Source organism: Cetorhinus maximus, chromosome 10, assembly GCF_964194155.1.
Source record: "Cetorhinus maximus chromosome 10, sCetMax3.hap1.1, whole genome shotgun sequence".
In the NCBI taxonomy this organism is placed as follows: Eukaryota; Metazoa; Chordata; class Chondrichthyes; order Lamniformes; family Cetorhinidae; genus Cetorhinus; species Cetorhinus maximus.
This window is the reverse complement of record NC_135888.1, coordinates 93,005,155-93,024,287: the sequence shown is the minus strand read 5'-3', so window position 1 is coordinate 93,024,287 and position 19,133 is coordinate 93,005,155. Positions and strand designations below refer to the sequence as shown.

General features: G+C 40.7%; 1 protein-coding gene across 1 annotated transcript in view; it reads left to right on the top strand.

Annotated features, from left to right (window-relative positions):
- slc23a1 (solute carrier family 23 member 1) overlaps positions 1-19,133 on the top strand; it is a 57,279-nt gene that overhangs the window by 6,140 nt on the left and 32,006 nt on the right. Inside the window, exons 3-7 of the mRNA XM_078549747.1 lie at positions 1,996-2,118; positions 3,166-3,323; positions 10,209-10,297; positions 12,259-12,326; positions 15,358-15,539. Coding sequence (XP_078405873.1) covers positions 1,996-2,118; positions 3,166-3,323; positions 10,209-10,297; positions 12,259-12,326; positions 15,358-15,539 — 620 coding nt within the window. The remainder of the gene's footprint in view (positions 1-1,995; positions 2,119-3,165; positions 3,324-10,208; positions 10,298-12,258; positions 12,327-15,357; positions 15,540-19,133) is intronic.

The following is a 19,133-nucleotide window of genomic DNA, read 5'->3' as shown; positions in this document are numbered from 1 at the left end:
AAATGGTGAGAGGTTGCGAGGTTGCAGAGGTCTAGAGATTTCAGAGGGACCTGGGTGTCCTAGTGCATGAATCGCAAAAGGCTAGTATGCAGGTACAGTAAGTAATTAGGAAAGCTAATGGAATGTTATTTATTGTGAGGGGAATTGAATACAAAAGTAGGGAGGTTATGCTTCAGTTGTACAGGGCACTGGTGAGACCACATCTGCAGTGTTGTGTACAGCATTGGTTTCCTTATTTAAGGGAGGGTAAATGTGTTAGAAGCAGTTCAGAGAAGGTTTACTAGACTAATACCAGGAGGCATGGGTTGTCTAATGAGGAAATGTTGAGCCTAGGCTGTTTTCTAAATAATCTTTTCAAAGGCTGCCCATGTCTCCATTATATTTCTACCTGCCAATCTTTGACTCAAATTTAACTGGATCAGATCTATCCTCAATTCAGTTAGTTTAACTCTCCTCCAGTTGTTTATCTACTTCTTGTCGCTTCTTGTCCTCCTCCTGTGGCATCCTCCACTTGACCCACTTCATTTGTCAGAAGAGACCCAGCAACGTCTCCTTCCTCATTGGGCTGGAAACATTGATCAAGAAAATTCCCCTGAGCATACTTCAGAAATTTCTCCTCTTCTCTATCCATAACACAATCGCTGCTCATTCAATATTGAGGTCATTAAAGTCTCCCATTATAATTGCCCTATAGTTCTTGAACTGGCACAAAGATAGATTAGGTGGTAGAAAACAGCACTGAATTTGTATTCTAGTTGGATAGGAGTGACTCGTGGTGTCCCGCAAGACCTGAAGTATTCATTTAATTTATTAATGATTTTGTCTACAGCAAACTTGGATGTGACACTAAGGTGGTGGAGTGTAGATGAAAGCATAAAATGAACATTAGCAGATTAGATGAATGGCTAGAATGGTGATAGATGGACTTCAATGCAAGTAAATGTAAGGTCATCCATTTTGAACCAAAAGAAAGGATAGGTCTGAGAAATATTCATTGTATTATGCAGTGCTGTCTATTTTCAATGGGGATTAATTAGTTGGGTGAGAGAAATGCAGCGGTAGAAGAAACAAGCTCTTCTTGATTTCTGACAAACCCTTGAACCATTTTCCTGTCAACGTGGTGACTCTCTAACTGGGTGAATAGAAAAAATGTGAATTATTTAACAAAAGGATAAAGCAATAGTTGATGCTAAAATGATGAGCTGCCATTTTTCTCAATCTGATGCTTACCAAAATGCTGCAAGATATCAAATATTCATAATCATTTTAAAATGTAAATCAGTCCTCCTAACTCATTTGCCAACAGGGATAAGCTGCAAAATATTTTGTTGCAATGGCCTTCCATAATCTTGCTGTTCTCTTAAAACCTGCAGTGGCTCAGCGAGTAAATGAACAGAATATTTTTGTGTTAGCTCTTACAAATCATGAGGCAAATGAGGCTAAGCAGAAATATTAAGTGGGGCGGATGTTGCATCATTATAGTTTACTGCAGTACACTTGGAATGGAGGAACGCAACGACCAGCCCACTCTCATTGGTACACCATGATCCCTGCTTCAGTCTGCTCATGAGTTGTTGTCTTGAAGACAAAATTGGCTGGTTTATCATATCGCCCTACACAGTTATCTCTGGAAGACCAGTTTTACTGCCTTATTTCCACCCACCACAGTTGAATGGCCTACTAATTCTTATTGATTAGGCCCGCACTTGAAGAAAGCTGGCAATGCCTTAGAAATGTAGCCCCAGGATAAGATGCTGCATTCGGGAAGTGTAGGGGGACAAACTAAATGCCAAACTTCATTTGTTATGTTAATATCATTCCTTTCCTAACAGAGATCCTACGTTAGAAATTAATCTTTTATGTAATTTACTTTAGATATGATATATCTAAAATCTATCTATAAAAAATCTTATGCTGTATGTTTTGATATGAATTGCAACTGTACAATGACAGCTTGTGAGTAGAAACTATTACATTATTGCTACTGTTTCTCAGGATGATGCAACTAAAGTAAAAGCTCCAGCACAGAACACACTTCCTAAAAGTATTGGTTTCGATATGATCTATAAAATAGAGGATATTCCTCCCTGGTACCTTTGCATTTTGCTTGGATTTCAGGTATTTCCCTTTCTTTTGCTTGCTTGTTAGTTGTATAACTATTTTAAAACAAAAAAAATACACAAGAAGTAATTGCCAACTAAAAATGTTATCATGGGAAGTACAAGGAATCATTTTTGTCCTGGTCTCTAGCTTGTGTTTTGAAAGCTTCTCCTAGCTGCGTGCTTGTTTTAGAATATGTTGTCAGTGGAAATGCACTCCATCTGATTTATAACATTGCAATCTCATGAAAATTTCAGCAAGTCCTGCTTTTTGTTTTTGTACTAACCTCCCAATAGATTTGTCCATCAGTCAGATTAGTCTTTCGTGACTATTCACCAGCTCATTCCCTTGACTTACGTTTTTAGCCTGACGTTTTTATCCTGCAATGTCCTTGCTGTAAGCCTTTTGTTGAAGAATTCCCAAGAGGTCGACGGAATGAAACTATTTCTCCCAGGAATGTTATAAATATCACTAGCATCACCTGTCTTTCAGGACAGGAGGTGGAGGTGATTCTGCCCTGATGGAGCATCTTCTAAAATTCTTAGATTTGCATTATGCTGGTACTGCATGCCAACGTACCAACACATTGTGTGAACCTTCAACCTCCTACTCCATAGGACAATTTCCGATAGCTTCTACATCTTGATCGAACCCTTGGGGATAGATGGTGATTTGAGGTGAGCTAGCTTATCACAAGAAATATTGAAAGTGAATTTATTTAGTCACATCTACTTGTAGGGTTAGTGTGATACTGAAAGACTTGGCAGCCTGCTTTCCTTTCATATGAGCATATGTCATATATACTGTTGCATGGGGAGAGTACTGTCGGTATGACATCCATTGGCAGCTGTCACATCCTTAAGTTTGACTTGCCATATTATTTTTTTGTTTTAAAGAGGAAAAAAATATTGAAAATACGAGGTATTTTTCTGAATCTCTATAGCTTGCATCTCAAATTTTTTTTTGTTAATACCTTAAGTAATGGTTTTTTTCCCCATTCAAATACTTGGAAGAATTCCCTATTGACACAATATAGCTAAAAATCTTCTAATTTTGCTTTTCCAGCACTATTTGACGTGCTTTAGCGGAACCATAGCTGTACCTTTCCTACTGGCCGAATCACTCTGTGTTGGAAAAGATCAGCACACAGTTAGTCAGCTGATTGGCACTATTTTCACATGTGTGGGAATTACCACGCTTATTCAGACAACATTCGGGTGCAGGTTTGTAATGTGTATATTATATATAATATGTGAATTATTTTCTCTTTTGAGATCTTTGTATGTATTCTATAATGTGAAAATTAGAGAAACTTACAGAAAAAATATACTTTTAATTAATATTTAAGCAATTATTCACTTGGTTTTTATCAGGTTATTAGCAGTCATTTTATTACCTGAGTCTTGTTCTAGTTGCTTTCCTTAAAATGTAGATTATTTTCTCATTTGTTCAACCATTTGGTGATTTGCTTCCAGGGAAATTATTGACAGCTGTAGAACCCAGTCATTTGTTTTTCCTCTCTGACAAATCTTATAAGAATGAGTTTGCATTCATACTGGGCCCTTCAGGATGTCCCACAGCATTTTAAATATAATTTACTTTTAAGTACAGTTGCTGCTGCTTTTGAGACAAATGCATCTAGCAATTTCTATTTGGGAGGTTTTAATGTCCCCTTAATGGAGAAAGGGGTGTTGACTAGAAAGTTCTTTCCTTTTTTAATTGGCACTGTTAAAAGTGAATTGAGTATTCATTTGTTGTATACCTACATCACCAGTTGTGGCTACATTCCAAAGGTCAATTCCATTGACTACCATTTTGGGACATTAATGCAAGTTTTTCTAACATTCATTCTCTGCTTTTGTCTCCTTTCTTTTTTGCATGGTCTCTCACTTGCCCTTTTAAAATCATAGAATCAATATGGCACAGAAGGAGGCCATTCAGCCCATTGAGCCTATGCCGGCTCTAATCTCCATAGCCCTACAAGCTTGTTTCCCTCAAGCGCCTATCCAATTTCCTTTGAAATCATTGATCATCTTTCCTTCCATCATCCTTCTAGGCTGCAAGTTGTAACTTATTACCAGTCACTTTTTTTTAAAGAAAGTTCTTCCTCATAGTTCCACCCCCGATCTCCACCCCACCCGCCCCCCCAATCTTGTACAATATCTTTAAATCTGTGTTTCCTAGTCCTTGTACCATCAGCTAATGGGAACAGTTTTTCTTTGTCTACCTTATCTAAATCACTTTGGCTAAAACTCCCCCAATCCAGGAACCATTCTGGTAAATCTCCACTGCATCGTCTTGAGGACCCTTGCATCCTTCCGAAGTGTGGTGACCAAAACTGCGCGCACACTTCCCCTTCCACTCCAGTAAAAGATCCTACGGCACTATTTTGAAGAAGATCAGGGAAGTTATCCTGTCTGATATTTATCCTTCAGTCAACAGCACAGAAACAAATTATCCAGTCATCACCACATTGCTGTTTGTGGGAGTTTGCTGAGTGTATATTGGCTGCTGTGTTTCCTATGTTACAACAGGTACTGTACTTCATTGACTTAAAGCCACTTGAGACAATAAGTGGTCATGAAAAGTGATATATAAATGCAAGCCTTTCTTTCCTTTGTTCTTTCTCTCTCCTCCCACATCAACCCAAGCCTGAGGGAATTTCTTCAATTGCTGAATCAGCTGAACTTCCACTGCTAAAGAATTTGTCATTTTTGTTGTCATTCAAGTACAACTCTTGACAACACACTGTTCAAAGTTGTCTGTGTTTCTTTGCATCTATAACTGCCATTTCTATTTGTCTTATGCCTGCAATTTGTTGTTCAGAACACAAAAGAAAACAAAGTACAAATAATGGGTTTTTCTTTAAAAGTCCAACAGATATAACAATGAGGTGGTGAATTATGAATTTTAAACAATAAAAATGCTGGATTTGAATTTGAGAAAATGTAGGTTGTTGAAAATATAAAAAATAAGTTCAAACAAGCCAATAGACATCAACAATCTTCAGCTTAAGTGAACAATTAACTTTGAATTGTCACTCACCTGAAGAAAATTACAATTTTTAGTAACTGTTGTGCACTGGGAGCCTTTTTCCATTCAGAACAGGGTGCTGATGACCGAACTTATTTCATTTGCCCTTTGCAATCAGGTAGGTAGAAAAAAAATTTCAGTCCATCAGAAGCCCAAGGCAATGGGTGAAATTTTGTGCCCTCCCCCATGACAAGTTTGGCATGGGGCATTTAATCAGGTGGCAGGTGGGGATCTTGCCACCTTCCAGCCTTCAACCCAATCCCTGGGAAGGACTATGGACAGCCATACGGGGAGCATGATGAGCAAATCTGTGCGTGGTTTCTTGACGGCTCCAGAAGGGTGGCTCATTCAAAGGCATTCGGTGCCCAGTCGAGGGACCCGGCATTAAGAAGGAGGCAGATGGTACCACTGAGTTACCACCTCCCTAATCCCCCACGAATTCCCCCACCTGGCATCGCTCACCTCTGGCCTTCGATGGATATTGTATGAGCAGTAGCCACTGCCTCCCCATGGTGCTACTGTTCAAGAGCTGCCAGTCTCTGGCTGGAAACCCCCACTGGGCTGAACTGCCACCAGGGTCCTGGATCCCAGGAGAAGGCCTGCTCATGGCCTCTCAAGTGTCTGAGTAGGACAGGATGTGGTGGGCTTTCCCTAATGGAGGTGATGCAGGGGCTCTTGCTGGCACTCCAGCCAATGGCCTAATGACTTTTCTTTAAATCCCTCCTCACAAATCGGCCATTTATTTGGAGTGCATTTTAAAAATCTAATTCTGAATTTTAATTACAAGGCCAACATCTTACTGCTGCATTGCAGCTCAAATAACAATAGATTCCTCAGCATGCAGGCTTTCTCAAAATCTAATTAAATTGCTTATTCTCTAGATTTTATGAACAAAATCATTTTGTTTCCTCTGAGCCATTCAATTGCTTGTGCTCCTTGCAGCGCATTTGACATGAGATGATTCAATTTTAAACATATTTCAGTACTGGTTACTTAAAACATTTTATTTTCCAGTGTTTTATGGTGGAGTTCCTAATTCCTGAATGTTATTGTTTTGAGTTAAAAGCTACACAAATTGTTAAAATCGCTTTCATGCAACCTCCCCCCACCCAAATTTTATACATCTAATAGAAATAGAGGCTGACTTTGGATCACTGAACAAACACGGAGCTGTTTTCAATAATTCATTTCAGCTAGTGGACAAACTCATTGACACTCATTTCAAGTAGGTAAATTTTCTTGGCGTTTCTCCTGCTCTGCCACTATGGACTGAATTATCCCCACGTTGGGGGGGTTTGTGCGGGGTGGGGGGTGTGGGGGGGGGGGGCGGGAGCGAGCACGAACCCGATCGGTGCCCCCAAACAGGTCTGTGCTGCCATTTTATGTGGGCGGGCCAATTAAGCCCTGCTCAGCGTGACTCTCACCCGGAAGCTCTATGCGCTCCCTATGCAGGAGGGGGGGAGGGATTCCCTGAGTCGGGGCCTGCGCTCTTTCACGCATGCACGCGAAAGAGCGGAGATATTTCCGAGGCACAGAGGTGCCTCAGGGAGACCAGTTTAAGGTTTGAAAATTTAAATAAATGGAAAAAACAACTTTTAAAACATGCCCCCTCATGTGACAGTGCCACATGAGCTGGGACATGTCAATGAATTTTTAAATAATTTTTATTGATTTTTAAAACACTTCATGAAACCTCATCTCACCCGTGGATGAGGTTCCATGAAAAATGCGAAGGCCGCCTGGGCTCTTCGCCTGCCTGTCAACCTTAAGGTTGGACGGGCAGCTCATTTAATTGTTTTAATTAGTTTCTAACAGGCCTTGACAGTTCGGCAGGTCCGCTGCCAAGTCGGCTGCATGCCCACCAAACTGAAAATCTAAATGATGCGCGGTGACGTTGGGACGCCCACCCGACATCACTGTGCATCATTTTATACATCGGCGAGTTGGGCCTCGCCCCTGCTTGCCGACGGGAAAATTCTTCCCCATAATTTTATCAACAGAAAAAAATTCCTTTTATTAAATGCTTTTCAGAGCCTGAAAATTTCACAGCTGGAAAAGTAATCTCGAATAGCAGTAATTGTTGTAATTTAAAGAAATGCGCAATCTGGTCCCACAAATGGCAGTGAGATAAATGGTGAGTTTTTTTTTATTGCTTGGGATGTGGGTTTCTCTGGCAATGCCAGCATTTGTTGCCCATCCCGAATTGCCCTTTGAGGGCAGTTAAGAGTCAACTGCATTTCTGTGGGTCTGGAGACGCATGTTGGCCAGACCAGGTAAGGAAGGCAGATTAGCAAACCAGATGGGTTTTTAATGACAATTGATGGTTTCATGGTCACCATTTACTGAGTCTAGCTTTCAGTTTAAGATGTTATTGATTTGGTTGAGGTTCAAGTATTTTCCAGTGCCCTTCATTCTTCAAAACATGCCAAGGAATTTTTTACATGTTCCCCTATTGTAAAATTTTGCTTTTAATTCCCTCCTTAATCTTAAATTTGTTGCCCTTTGGTGTTTTAAAAATTTGAAATTAAATTATTCACCATGGTGGACAATGGTGGGGAAGGGGTTAAAGTTTGAAAAATCTGTTTCCTTACCCAAACTTCCAACCCATCCACTTCTGGCTTGAACTGAAGCTGAAAGATGGATGGATGACCAAGGCGTTGGGTTGAAACTTTAAATATGATAATAAGGCAGTGAGCCTCATTGTCATTCAGTTTTTTATAACTGCTGTTGGCTGGGTTGGGAAACCCAGCAGCTTCATTAAAGCAAGGGCTTGGCAGATTCAGAAAATGGGCACCTTACTTACCTTGGATCTTATACTGTATGAAAACTTTTAAGTGATAGCCATTCACTGGTTTCGTTCCTCAGGGCAATGCCTTGACCAATCAGAGTCAAGCTGCCTGGTTTAAATTTAAAACAATGCTTGGCAGTTAACTGTCAGTCACCATTAACTTGTGCATTCTCCATAACAACGCCTCTACGAATCAGAGTCCACTTGCCAACCAATCAGCACTGTCTTCTCATACAGTATAACGTTATTGCTCCCCCTGACATTGGTATTCTTGTGATTGTCCTAATGAGTGGAAGACAAAAAGCTTCGACAAAATATCTTTTTCAGCAATACTCAAGTTCTGTACTATCCCTACAACTTACTGATTCACCCACTCCCGGCATGTCAGTTAAGTGAAAATTCAGCCCAAATGTCTAACCACTTCTTTCATTCTTTCCCCACTCTTTTATTTCCAATCTTTCTTTTCATTATTTAAATTCCTGAAGCTTAGAATTGTCTTTGTTAGCACTGTAAACTCGAAAGCAATATTGTAATTAATTGCCAAGCATGGTGAATTGTACTCCACGTAGCATATATGGTGATGCCTTCTAAACTGTGTTGCTATGATTTATATTCTGCTAGAATGAGTTCTTTTTACAAAGGAATACAAAAGGCCCCCCCTAGTAACAATTTTGTAAAATTGGCCCAAATGTCACTACTTAAAGCTGCCCACTATCTAATCTCAAAATGCATTAGATCCATAATTGAGAATTACTAAATTAAACTTGGTGACAAGCAATTAATTCAAGCTGAATTGAAAATGTAAGTAATTGATCTGTGCCACAAAACACACAACAATGTTACTAATCAAGATTGTTAGGCTGCTTTCTTGCTCTAATTCATTTCATTATTTTTCACTTTGTTTCATTAAGCAGCAGGCATCAGATGTAACGACGCAGAATTAAGTCTTTATTGAGATATCACAGTACATGATCTAGTTTTGCAAGTCCACGGGTCTTTATTGAACTTGTTACACATTCCAATATGAATGATCTGGTCCCGTCCAAGCTTCATGACCCCACTGAGTACCACTGCAACACACTCCACAATCCAATATGCGTACAACATGGCCCACTCGCAACTAATATTCTAATGCTATCTTAATGTTTACATGCACACTACCACTATGTCAATAAAAGTGACATTAGAATAACAACATGGTGCTAATAAACACGTGCTTAATTCTTGATTTCCTGATCTCCTGAAATCATTCTGCTACCATGGTTGTGTGGTCCCCTTAAACTTCATGGTTATACTGCCCTCTCAAATCCTTCAGGATAATTTTATTACCATAGACACATGTGACATGATTAACATCTGCCAGATAATCAAAAGACATAAATGAATGAATTTCACACATTCTGCCAGCCTCTTAATTTAAAGAAAATGACCATGCCTTCAATTCTTTTACACTATGTATCCCAAGCTCAGCGAGAAGCTCTTTAATTCATTGGGTGGAATTTAATCTGGACCATGGGAGTAGGCTGCAACAAAGGGGGTTGTGGATGGAGTGTCTGTTGTCTTCCTGACTGTGTGCAATTCTCTCAGTGGGAAGGTATAGGATGACCTCCCATTCTGAGGCCACTTGAGGCTCTTAAGTGGCCAGTTAAGGGCTTTTTCCTGCAGCTGCTGGCATTCCACCAGCAGTGGGGTGCCCTGTGCCATTTGGGGAGATCACCCACTAAAAGCTAGTGACCTCCTTGCAGGCCTGGGGAGGCTGGGCCCTCCTGACCCTTCCCGACTCTCAATGGCCCATTGAGGGTCAACCCGCAGCAACGCTCCCTCCCCACCTTACTGGGGCTGGCTGGCCTGTCCCTGGTAAGCCTGACACCACTTACCTAGTTCCAGGACAGCATCAGTGCTGCTGCTCTGCGCTGTTAGAATCCCAACATAGCTAATGCTTTCAGTAGCACTTTTGGGACTGAAAAGTCCCTTCCTCTTGATTGGCCGACCACTCTTCAAATTTGGACCTCCACCTTTAAAAGAATGGGAGACTAACACCATGCAGCTGATTGCCTGATGGCCACAGAATTGGGCTGGGGCTCCCAAAACAGCTGAGGCAGGGTTGCTCCGGCTTTCTGGCTGTCATTGGGGACACCGTTGTCTACATTAAAGTCAGCTCATCATGTAGAGCTCCCACAAATAGCCTAGGACATCAAGTACACAGGAAGCTGAAATTGTGATTCTCCTTTTTTGTTTTAAATTCATCTTGCCTGATTAATTTTTTTCTAAATTTTGATTTGCCTAGGCTTCCCCTATTTCAAGCAAGTGCCTTTGCATTTCTTGTTCCTGCCAGAGCGATCCTTGCTCTAGACAAATGGAAGTGTCCAACTGAAGGTACTTAAAGCTTATACTTTGCTCAGGTAGCTCTTTTAAATATGCGATTGTACACATCCATTATATACACATGTATGTATAATATTCCAAGATATAAATCATTGACAATCAACCACTGGCAATCTTGTAATCAATTAGTATTAAGACTATATGCAGTCTTTATTGTTGCCTTTTGGATTTGATTTGTATGCTATGACTATACATGATTGACAGTGTGCTTTGCTTTCATTTCAGAGACAAAAAGGACGGTCACACATAATCAGTTACTTAGCCATTTCACAAAATAAGTCATTTATATCTGATGTATTTTAGGTACATAGTTTTAACTTCGTGCCTCAAAGCTCAGTTTTAGGCTCCTATCTTTTTCTCCTTGGCTGGACTTGTAATCATTTTTCACTCTTCTTACATGTGACTTGGATGAATAAGGAACATTTTGAATAATACTGCCTCAGTCATACCAGCCAACTTTTATTGACTCTGCATAGTTGGACATTCCAGCTTCCTCCAAAGCTCGTGTTTGTGTGTGCGAGTTTGTGCATGTATACATGGGCAGGAAACACATCTGCAGTGAGCTCTTAAGTTTGGGAATAAGCTAAACCACCCATTGTGTGAACTAGATATCAACTAGTTGCATACCTCTTGGCTAGTGGAATTAGTTTTCTATCAAGTTTTATATATGAAGCCTTCAATGCATGACTTGATATTGCTGTGACATTGCTGTGCATTCAATTCGAGTTGATAAGTCTTGGTGTTAGGCTGAGCAGGTGCCATTGGTAATCTTGGTATCAATAAAATTAGATTTTTTTTTATCCAATGTGGTAGATTTTGATATGCCCATAAAATAATTGTAGCTGGGTAAAAGGGGCAGTTTTCTATAACACCGGATATCTGCCCAGTTAAATCCCATTCAATTTACAGGCTTTACAAGCCAGAAAGGCTTGCCAGTTTGAATTGAAATAATAATGGGGCTCAATGATTGTCCTTTAGAAGTCCATGCAATCTCTTTCCTCTCTCTCTCCTCCACCACCTACCTGCTAACATTAGTGCACCATTCATGGTTGCTAGGATGAGCTGATTTTTGAATTCAGGTATGTGTTGGCTATTTGGAAAATGTTGCACCTTTTTTCTTGTTAGCATTTTGCATGCTCGTAGCCTCCTTTTTTTTGTGACTGTTCTTTAATTGTACCCATATCACATCACATCATGCCACACCTCCACCCCAACCCTGATCAAAACTGACTCTTAATGGGATGATTACACCACAGCTATACTATACTGTGAATGTTGCATCATGTTGCATTTATCTTGGAGGGTATTGTGATTAGAAAATCTGGCTACTTGGTAGTCTCCTCTTAATGTTTCCAACAGATTAGTAAAACAAATATCATGCCACACAAATTATAAATCTGTGAGATCCCATGAGCCAGTGAGATTGCATCCATGTGATATAAAGCATACAAGTTGTGTAGTTTATAGAATCATACAGCACAACAAAAGCCCATTTTGGCCATCTGTCCCTTTTTTTTTTGGAAAAGCTATCTAATTAGTCTCAGTCCCTGCCCTTTCCCCATAGTCCTACAAAACTTTCTGTTTCAAATATAGCTAATTCCCTTTTGAAAGTTACTATATAACCTGCTTCCATCACTCTCTTTTTAGGCATTGCACTTCCGATCACAAGTTATTCTTCTGTATAAGGGACATCGGGCTCCCAATATTTCAAGTTTAAACAAAATACCTGCAAATCATTACAGTGATCAGATTTCCTAAATCAAAGTTAAAGCTGTCTTTTCAAAACGGGCACCTGCAAAATTTAACTCCCAATTTCAGATACATCACTGTACATCTCAGATACATAACTTTTTCCGGGTCAAGAAGATGTTTTTGAACTTTAATTATTCACAATTAATTTCTAACCCAAGTTGAAATTTAGCTATCAATGTATTCTGATTTGTTTTTTACAGAGGAGATTTATGGAAATTGGACCTTGCCTTTCAACACAACCCATATATGGTATCCACGGATGAGAGAAGTAAAGCATTAGAAATGCAACCTTTTTTAAATGCTGTCAAGAAAATGGACCGCTAGTGCAATGGGATATAACTCCTGATTTCCCTTATAGTCCAACCTTTGCTCCACTTTTGAATCTTAAATAGGCCTGCACCAGCTTTTTACCACAAACCTCATCCATGTTCTCAAACCCAGGTTTCTTGGAATTGGAAGCTTTTTTTTTTTGTTTTATTTTTTGGTGGATTAGGAGTGGTGGGGTGTTAAAATTGAGGCGACTATGTCAAATGTTTTTATCAGTTTAAACATTAAAGTGATGGAATTCTAGGAGGAGGATTTTTGTTTAGAGACACTACTCTTTTTTCTTTTTTTACCTAAAGTGCGCATACATACATAAAATTTACCTGTTACGGTAACCACAACTAAACTTGCCATTTTAAACTTGTGCTTCTCTGCTTAATGTGGATCAGCCTTGGGCCGTCTTGCACTGTTTGCTCCCATCTGAGTTGATATTTCAAAATGGCTAATCTATATCCATTTTTATATTTGCCAAGACCGAAAAGGCTAGGGATTTTAAAGTATTTACCTTTTCTAAATAACTGGCTTTTGTATCATTCTTTAAATCCTAACTATGAATCAGTTGTAATTTGTTGGTGTTACTTTGACTTGAATTAGTAACTGGTTTATGACTCCAAATATCAGTAATTGGTTTTGATGAATATCTGAAAACACATGGAAAGTACAATTGTATAATAGGTTCTGTACATCACAGGGGACAATGAGTCGGAATCCAATTTCATTTACTGTAAATGGCCCTTGCATTTCACACTTTTAATAATGCTGCAAATAATGCAGATCAGAATAAAACCAGATATAGAAAGTGTCTGCATTATATTGTGTGGATTTTATTAAAAAACTCAAAACTTGTACAGGAAGGAATATTGGAATGTTATTGGATATTGGAATGGAAGGAATACCAAAGGAATATTGAAATGTTAGTGAATATTTGATGCTGCTTCTGTTCGTGCAGATTATATCAGTACATAAAATATTCACAATGTGGATTTCTCATTGACAGACCTAACAAAAACAAAATTTTTATCAAATAACATGGGAAGAATAAAAGATGATCATTTGAAGTAACTAGTATCTTCTGTCCAAAATATTCCCACAAAATGAAATTTTAGAAACATTTTTTATAATAGCATGAGATCAGTGTTCTTTTTAATGGGCTGAAACCACCTCCTAACAATCTGAGCCTCCGAACTAAGGCTGTGAAGGATTATGGCTGCTTCACCTGCTGTGCCAAGTCACATTAAACTACTGTATCACTTTCTAATGTGTACAACAGCATATCCTATCTATCACCCATTTAGCACATGTAGTAATACTTTTTTTTAACAGGTACAGAAGTGACGGTATTAAATACCAATTAATAGCATCACTTTTATCTGTTCCTTTTTTCATTTTTAATTTGAAGGGATGGAAGTTTCTGAATTGTTTAGACACTGTATGGGTTATGTTAATTAAGCCAATGGATCAATTGAGGTTCATTATAGTTGTAAGAGTTTTTGTAGTAACTGTTCAGGTACACATCAATGTCAGCAGGGATCAACATCGTCATTTAAAAAAAATATATATATATTCTTTCATGGGATGTGAGTGTCGCTGGCTAGGCCAGTATTTATTTCCCATCCCTAATTGGACTTGAGAAAGTGGTGGAGAAGGGAGTTCCAGGATTTTGACCTGGCAATAGTGAAGGAACAGCAATATTGTTGCAAGTCAGGGTGACGTGTGGCTTGGTGGCAAACTTGCAGGTGGTGGTGTTGCCATACCTTTGCTGCCCTACTCCTTCTAGGGGTAGGTGTTGAGAATTTGGAAGGTGCTGTTGAAGTAGCCTTTGTGAGTTACTGCAATGCATCTTGTAGATAGTGCATACTGCTGCCACTGTGCATTGGTGGTGAAGGGAGTGGGGTGCCAATCAAGTGGGCTGCTTTGTCCTGGATGGTGTCAGACTTCTTGAGTTGGAACTACACTCATCCAGGCGAGTGGAGAGTATTCAATCACGCTTCTGACTTGTGCTTTGTAGATAATGGACAGGCTTTAGGGATTCAGGAGGTGAGTTACTTTCTGCAGGATTCCCAGCCTCTGACCTGCACTTGTAGCCACAGTATTTATATGGCTAGTCCAGTTCAGTTCCTGGTCAATGACAACCCCAAGATGTTGGTTTGCAAAAATAATACTCCAATATCCTGATCTATACTTTTTTTTTTTTCCTTTTGGATTTTTCAAATGAACATGAGGAGAGTGGACAAAAAAATAAAAATAATGAAACAGCATAAATTTTTTTTCACAGTTTTCATACACAAACTCTTTAAAATATAAGACAATGTTACATTTTGTATTGCTAATATATCTGCCTTTCTTGCCTGGTTTCCTTAGTTTCTTATCATTCTCATCTTGGTTTTCATTTTCTCTAATTTATGCTTTGTGCCTCTTTTCTCAATTCCCCCTTTTTTGGCTTTTTTTGCTTCTTTCCCCTAGTGTACTCCAGTCCCCACTGAAAGACTGAACCAAGCATCATATTTGCATGCATTCTGCAAACGCTGCAAAGTCCTGTAGGTCAGGTAGTTGTTGGAATTATCATGTCCAATTCTTTTTAACCTCTGATCTCTCATTGGGATGAGATACTGTTCTGTTGTCCAAATGGATATTAAGTAAATCGCATCAATAAATTATATTTTGGGAAACATTAGGTCATGACTGAAAATAATTTGTCTTGTTATAAGTTATTCTCATCATAAATTGAGGTGCTAAGTTGCACTGTGATACAAGTACAGTAGAGGAACTGCATTTTTAAATTAAAACTTTTTTTCTGATTATTTAGTCCAGCAGTTCCAATGTTTTGCTGTAGGTATGCATTACTGAGCATTGGTATTAATAATGGCGCCATGGTATATAAACTATTCTATTGATCATTTGGCATCTTACTTGAGCAGTAGTTATAATTTCTAGACAATTTTATTTTGTTCCAACTATTTCTCTCCATTATACAGATACAAGGTGCAATTATAATATCTAGTTTGGTTGAAGTCATGATTGGCTTTGTGGGCCTTCCAGGAGCTCTGCTTGGTTATATTGGACCACTCACCGTCACCCCTACAGTCTCCCTTATTGGATTGTCTGTGTTTCAAGCAGCTGGGGAAAGAGCTGGATCACACTGGGGCATTTCCATGTTGTAAGTGCAATGTTTGATTCGTTTGGTTATATATCAATGATTGCCTTGACCAAAAGAACAGATTGTAATAATCTAAAGCATTTTTCTGAGCGAATTTCCCACTAGATCAGGGGAAGGCAAGCCCATTGACTCTGGCTGCCCCGCCGCCATTTAACACTCCATGAGGCATTAAATGCTTAAGGTCAGGACTTCTGCCCCCATCTGGGTAGGAAGTTCTGCTTTAAAACTGCCAATCTAATTGGCCTGCAGCTCTGTAGTGCCAACAGTGCCATGTTCAAGCGATGTCCGCTACAGGTAGAACCTGAAGAAGGGATACTGGGCTGAAGGTAAGCCTAGGGTTTCAGCAGGGCCTGCCTGATGGGTCCTAGTGGGGTGGGAAGCTGGTGGGGGAGGGTTGAAGGGGTGGTAGCGGGAGAGTGCCTTCAATGGGCACTGGGGCCCCCAAAGGAAGTGGCTTCTCCCCAGATTGCCAGCCTAGCCAACTGGCAAGGCCCTCTCCTACTATAGGAAATATAGCTTGAGTGTGGGATGAGGTCCTTAAGTGGCTATTAATTGGCCCCTTGAGGGCCTCAATAGATTCAAGGGTGGGTGGGTCATGGGTGTCTCCACCACCTTTAGCTCCCCCTGTAAAATGGGAGGTGTGTAGTTGGTGGGCAGGCCAGGTACTGAATTTTACAAGCACCATGCCTTCGAACCCACCAATGGGGGACTGTAAAACTGCAACCATAGACATTACAGCCACTGTACCAGGGAGATAAAGATCCATATCCTGAACCTATCTTGAAATTTCACTGATTAGCACTCAAGTTGGCTAATATCATCACCAGAGGTCATGAATCTAGAAGGTATATGAAATGCAATGTCATACTGGCACAGAAAGTGATACAACTCCAAAAGTTAATTAAAACATGATAGTATGGCTCTAAACTGCATATGACCATTCCATGAATTGTCAGCACTGACTGCATAACAGAAAACATGTCATTACCATCCCTTACTTTATTGAGCACTTATACAAAAGAACTGCAGAGGAACCTAATTTTGCAGCCAACCTTTATTTGTTATCTTTCTTCCGTGCCAGTTTTTCCAAGCAAAGATGTTGATTGATGTTGGCTGTTTGTGAACCTGACAGTGTTTTCAGCTGAGTGTTTTTTTTTTACTCGCTCATGGGATGTGGGTGTCGTTGGCTATGTCAGTATTTATTGCCCATCCCTAATTGCCCTTGAGAAGGTGGTGGTGAACTGTTTGAACCGCTGCAGTCCATGTGGTGTAGCTATATCCACAGTTCTGTTAGGAAGAGAGTTCCAGGATTTTGACCCAGTGACAGTCATACATTTCCAAGGCAGGATGGTGAGTGGCTTGGAGGGCACCTTCCAGGTGGTGGTGTTCCCATCTATCTGTTGCCCTTGTCCTTCTAGATGGTAGTGTTGTGGGTTTGGAAGGTGCTGTCTAAGGAGGCTTGGTGAGTTCCTGTAGTGCATCTTGTAGATGGTACACACTGCTGCCACTCTGTGTAAGTGGTGGAGGGAGTGAATATTTGTGGGTGGGGTGCCAATCAAGTGGGCTACTTTTTCCTGGATGGTGTACAGCTTCTTGAGTGTTGTTGGAGCTGTACTCATCCAAGCAAATGGGGGGTAATCCATCACACTCCTGACTTGTGCCTTGTAGATGGTGGACAAGCTTTGGGGAGTCAGGAGGTGAGTTACTGGCTGCAGGATTCCTAGCCTCTGTCCTGCTCTTGTAGCCACAGTATTTATATGGCTAGTCCAGTTCAGTTTCTGGTCAATGGTAACCCCCAAGATGTTGGTAGTGGGGGATTTAGTGACAGTAATGCCATTAAATGTCAAGGGGGTGATGGTTAGATTCTCTCTTGGTGCTGCTTATTGCCTGGCACTTGTGTGGTGCAAATGTTACTTGCCAGTTGTCAGCACAAGCCTGAATATTGTCCAGGTCTTGCCGCATTTGGACATGGACTGCTTCAGTATCTGAGGAGTGAATGGTGCTGAACATTGTGCAATCATCAGCGAACATGCCCGCTTCTGACCTTATGATGGAAGGAACGTCATTGATGAAGCAGCTGAAGATGGTTGGACTAAGGACACTACCCTGAGGAATTCCTGCAGTGATGTCCTGGAACTGAGATGATTGACCTCCAACAACCACAACCATCTTCCTTTGTGCTAGGTATGATCTCAACCAATGGAGAGTTTTGCCCCTTATTCCCATTGACTTCAGTTTTGCTAGGGCTCCTTGATGCCATAGTCAAATGCTGCTTTGATGTCAAGCGCAGTCACTGTCATCTCCTCTCAAGTTCAGCTCCTTTTGTCCATGTTTGAATCAAGGCTGTAATAGGGTCAGGAGCTGAGTGGCCCTGGTGGAACACAAACTGAGCGTCAGTAAGCAGGTTATTGCTAAGCAAGTGCCGTTTGATAGCACTGTTGATGACCCCTTCCATTACTTTACTGATGATGGAGAGTAGACTGATGGGGTGGTAATTGGCTGGGTTGGATTTGTCCTGTTTTTTGTGTACATGGTATACCTGGGCAGTTTTCCAGTGTAGATGCCAGTGTTGTAGCTGTACTGGAGCAGCTTGGCTAGGGGTATGGCAAGTTCTGGAACAGAATTGTTCAATACTGTTGCTGGAATATTTTTGGGGCCCATAGCCTTTGTAGTATCCACTGCGTTCAGCTGTTTATTGATATCATGGAGTGAATCGAATTGGCTAAAGACTGGCATCTGTGATGCTGGAGACCTCTGGAGGAGGCTGTGATGGATCATCCATTTGGCGTTTCTGGCTGAAGATTGTTGCAAGTGCTTCAGCCTTACCTTTTGCACAGATGTACTGGGCTGCTCCATCATTGAGGATGGAGATATTTGTGGATCCGCCTCCTCCAGTGAGTTGTTTAATTGTCCACCACCATTCAAGATTGGATGTGGCAGGGGTGCAGAGCTTAGAACTGATTTGTTGATTGTGGAATTGCTTAGTTCTGTTTATCACCTGCTGCTTACACTGTTTGGCATGCAAGTAGCCCTGAGTTGTAGCTTAACCAGTTTGATACCTCATTTTTAGGTATGCCTGGTGCTGTTCCTGGCATGCCTCCCTGCACTTTTCATTGAACTAGGGTTGACCCCCTGGCTTGGTGATAATGGTAGAGTGGGGGGTATGCTGGGCCATGGGATTACAGATTGTGGTTATCTACAATTCTACTGCTGCTGATGGCCCACAGCACCTCATGTGCCCAGTCTTAAGTTGCTAGGTCTGTTCAAAATTGATCCCACTTAGTACGGTGGTAGTTCCATTCAGTACAGTGGAGGGTATCATCAATGTGAAGATGCATGGACAGATGCATCTGCAGCAGGCAGGTTGGTGAGGATGAAGTCAAGTATGTTTTTCCCTCTTGGTTCTCTCACCACCTGCTGCAGACCCAGTCTTGCAGCTATGTTCTTTAGGACTCGGCCAGCTTGGTCTGTAGTGGTGCTACTGAGCCACTCTTGGTGATGAACATTGAAGTCCCCCACCCAGAGTACATTCTGCACCCTTGCCACCCTCAGTGCTTCTTCCAAGTGTTGTTCATCATGGAGGAGCACTGATTC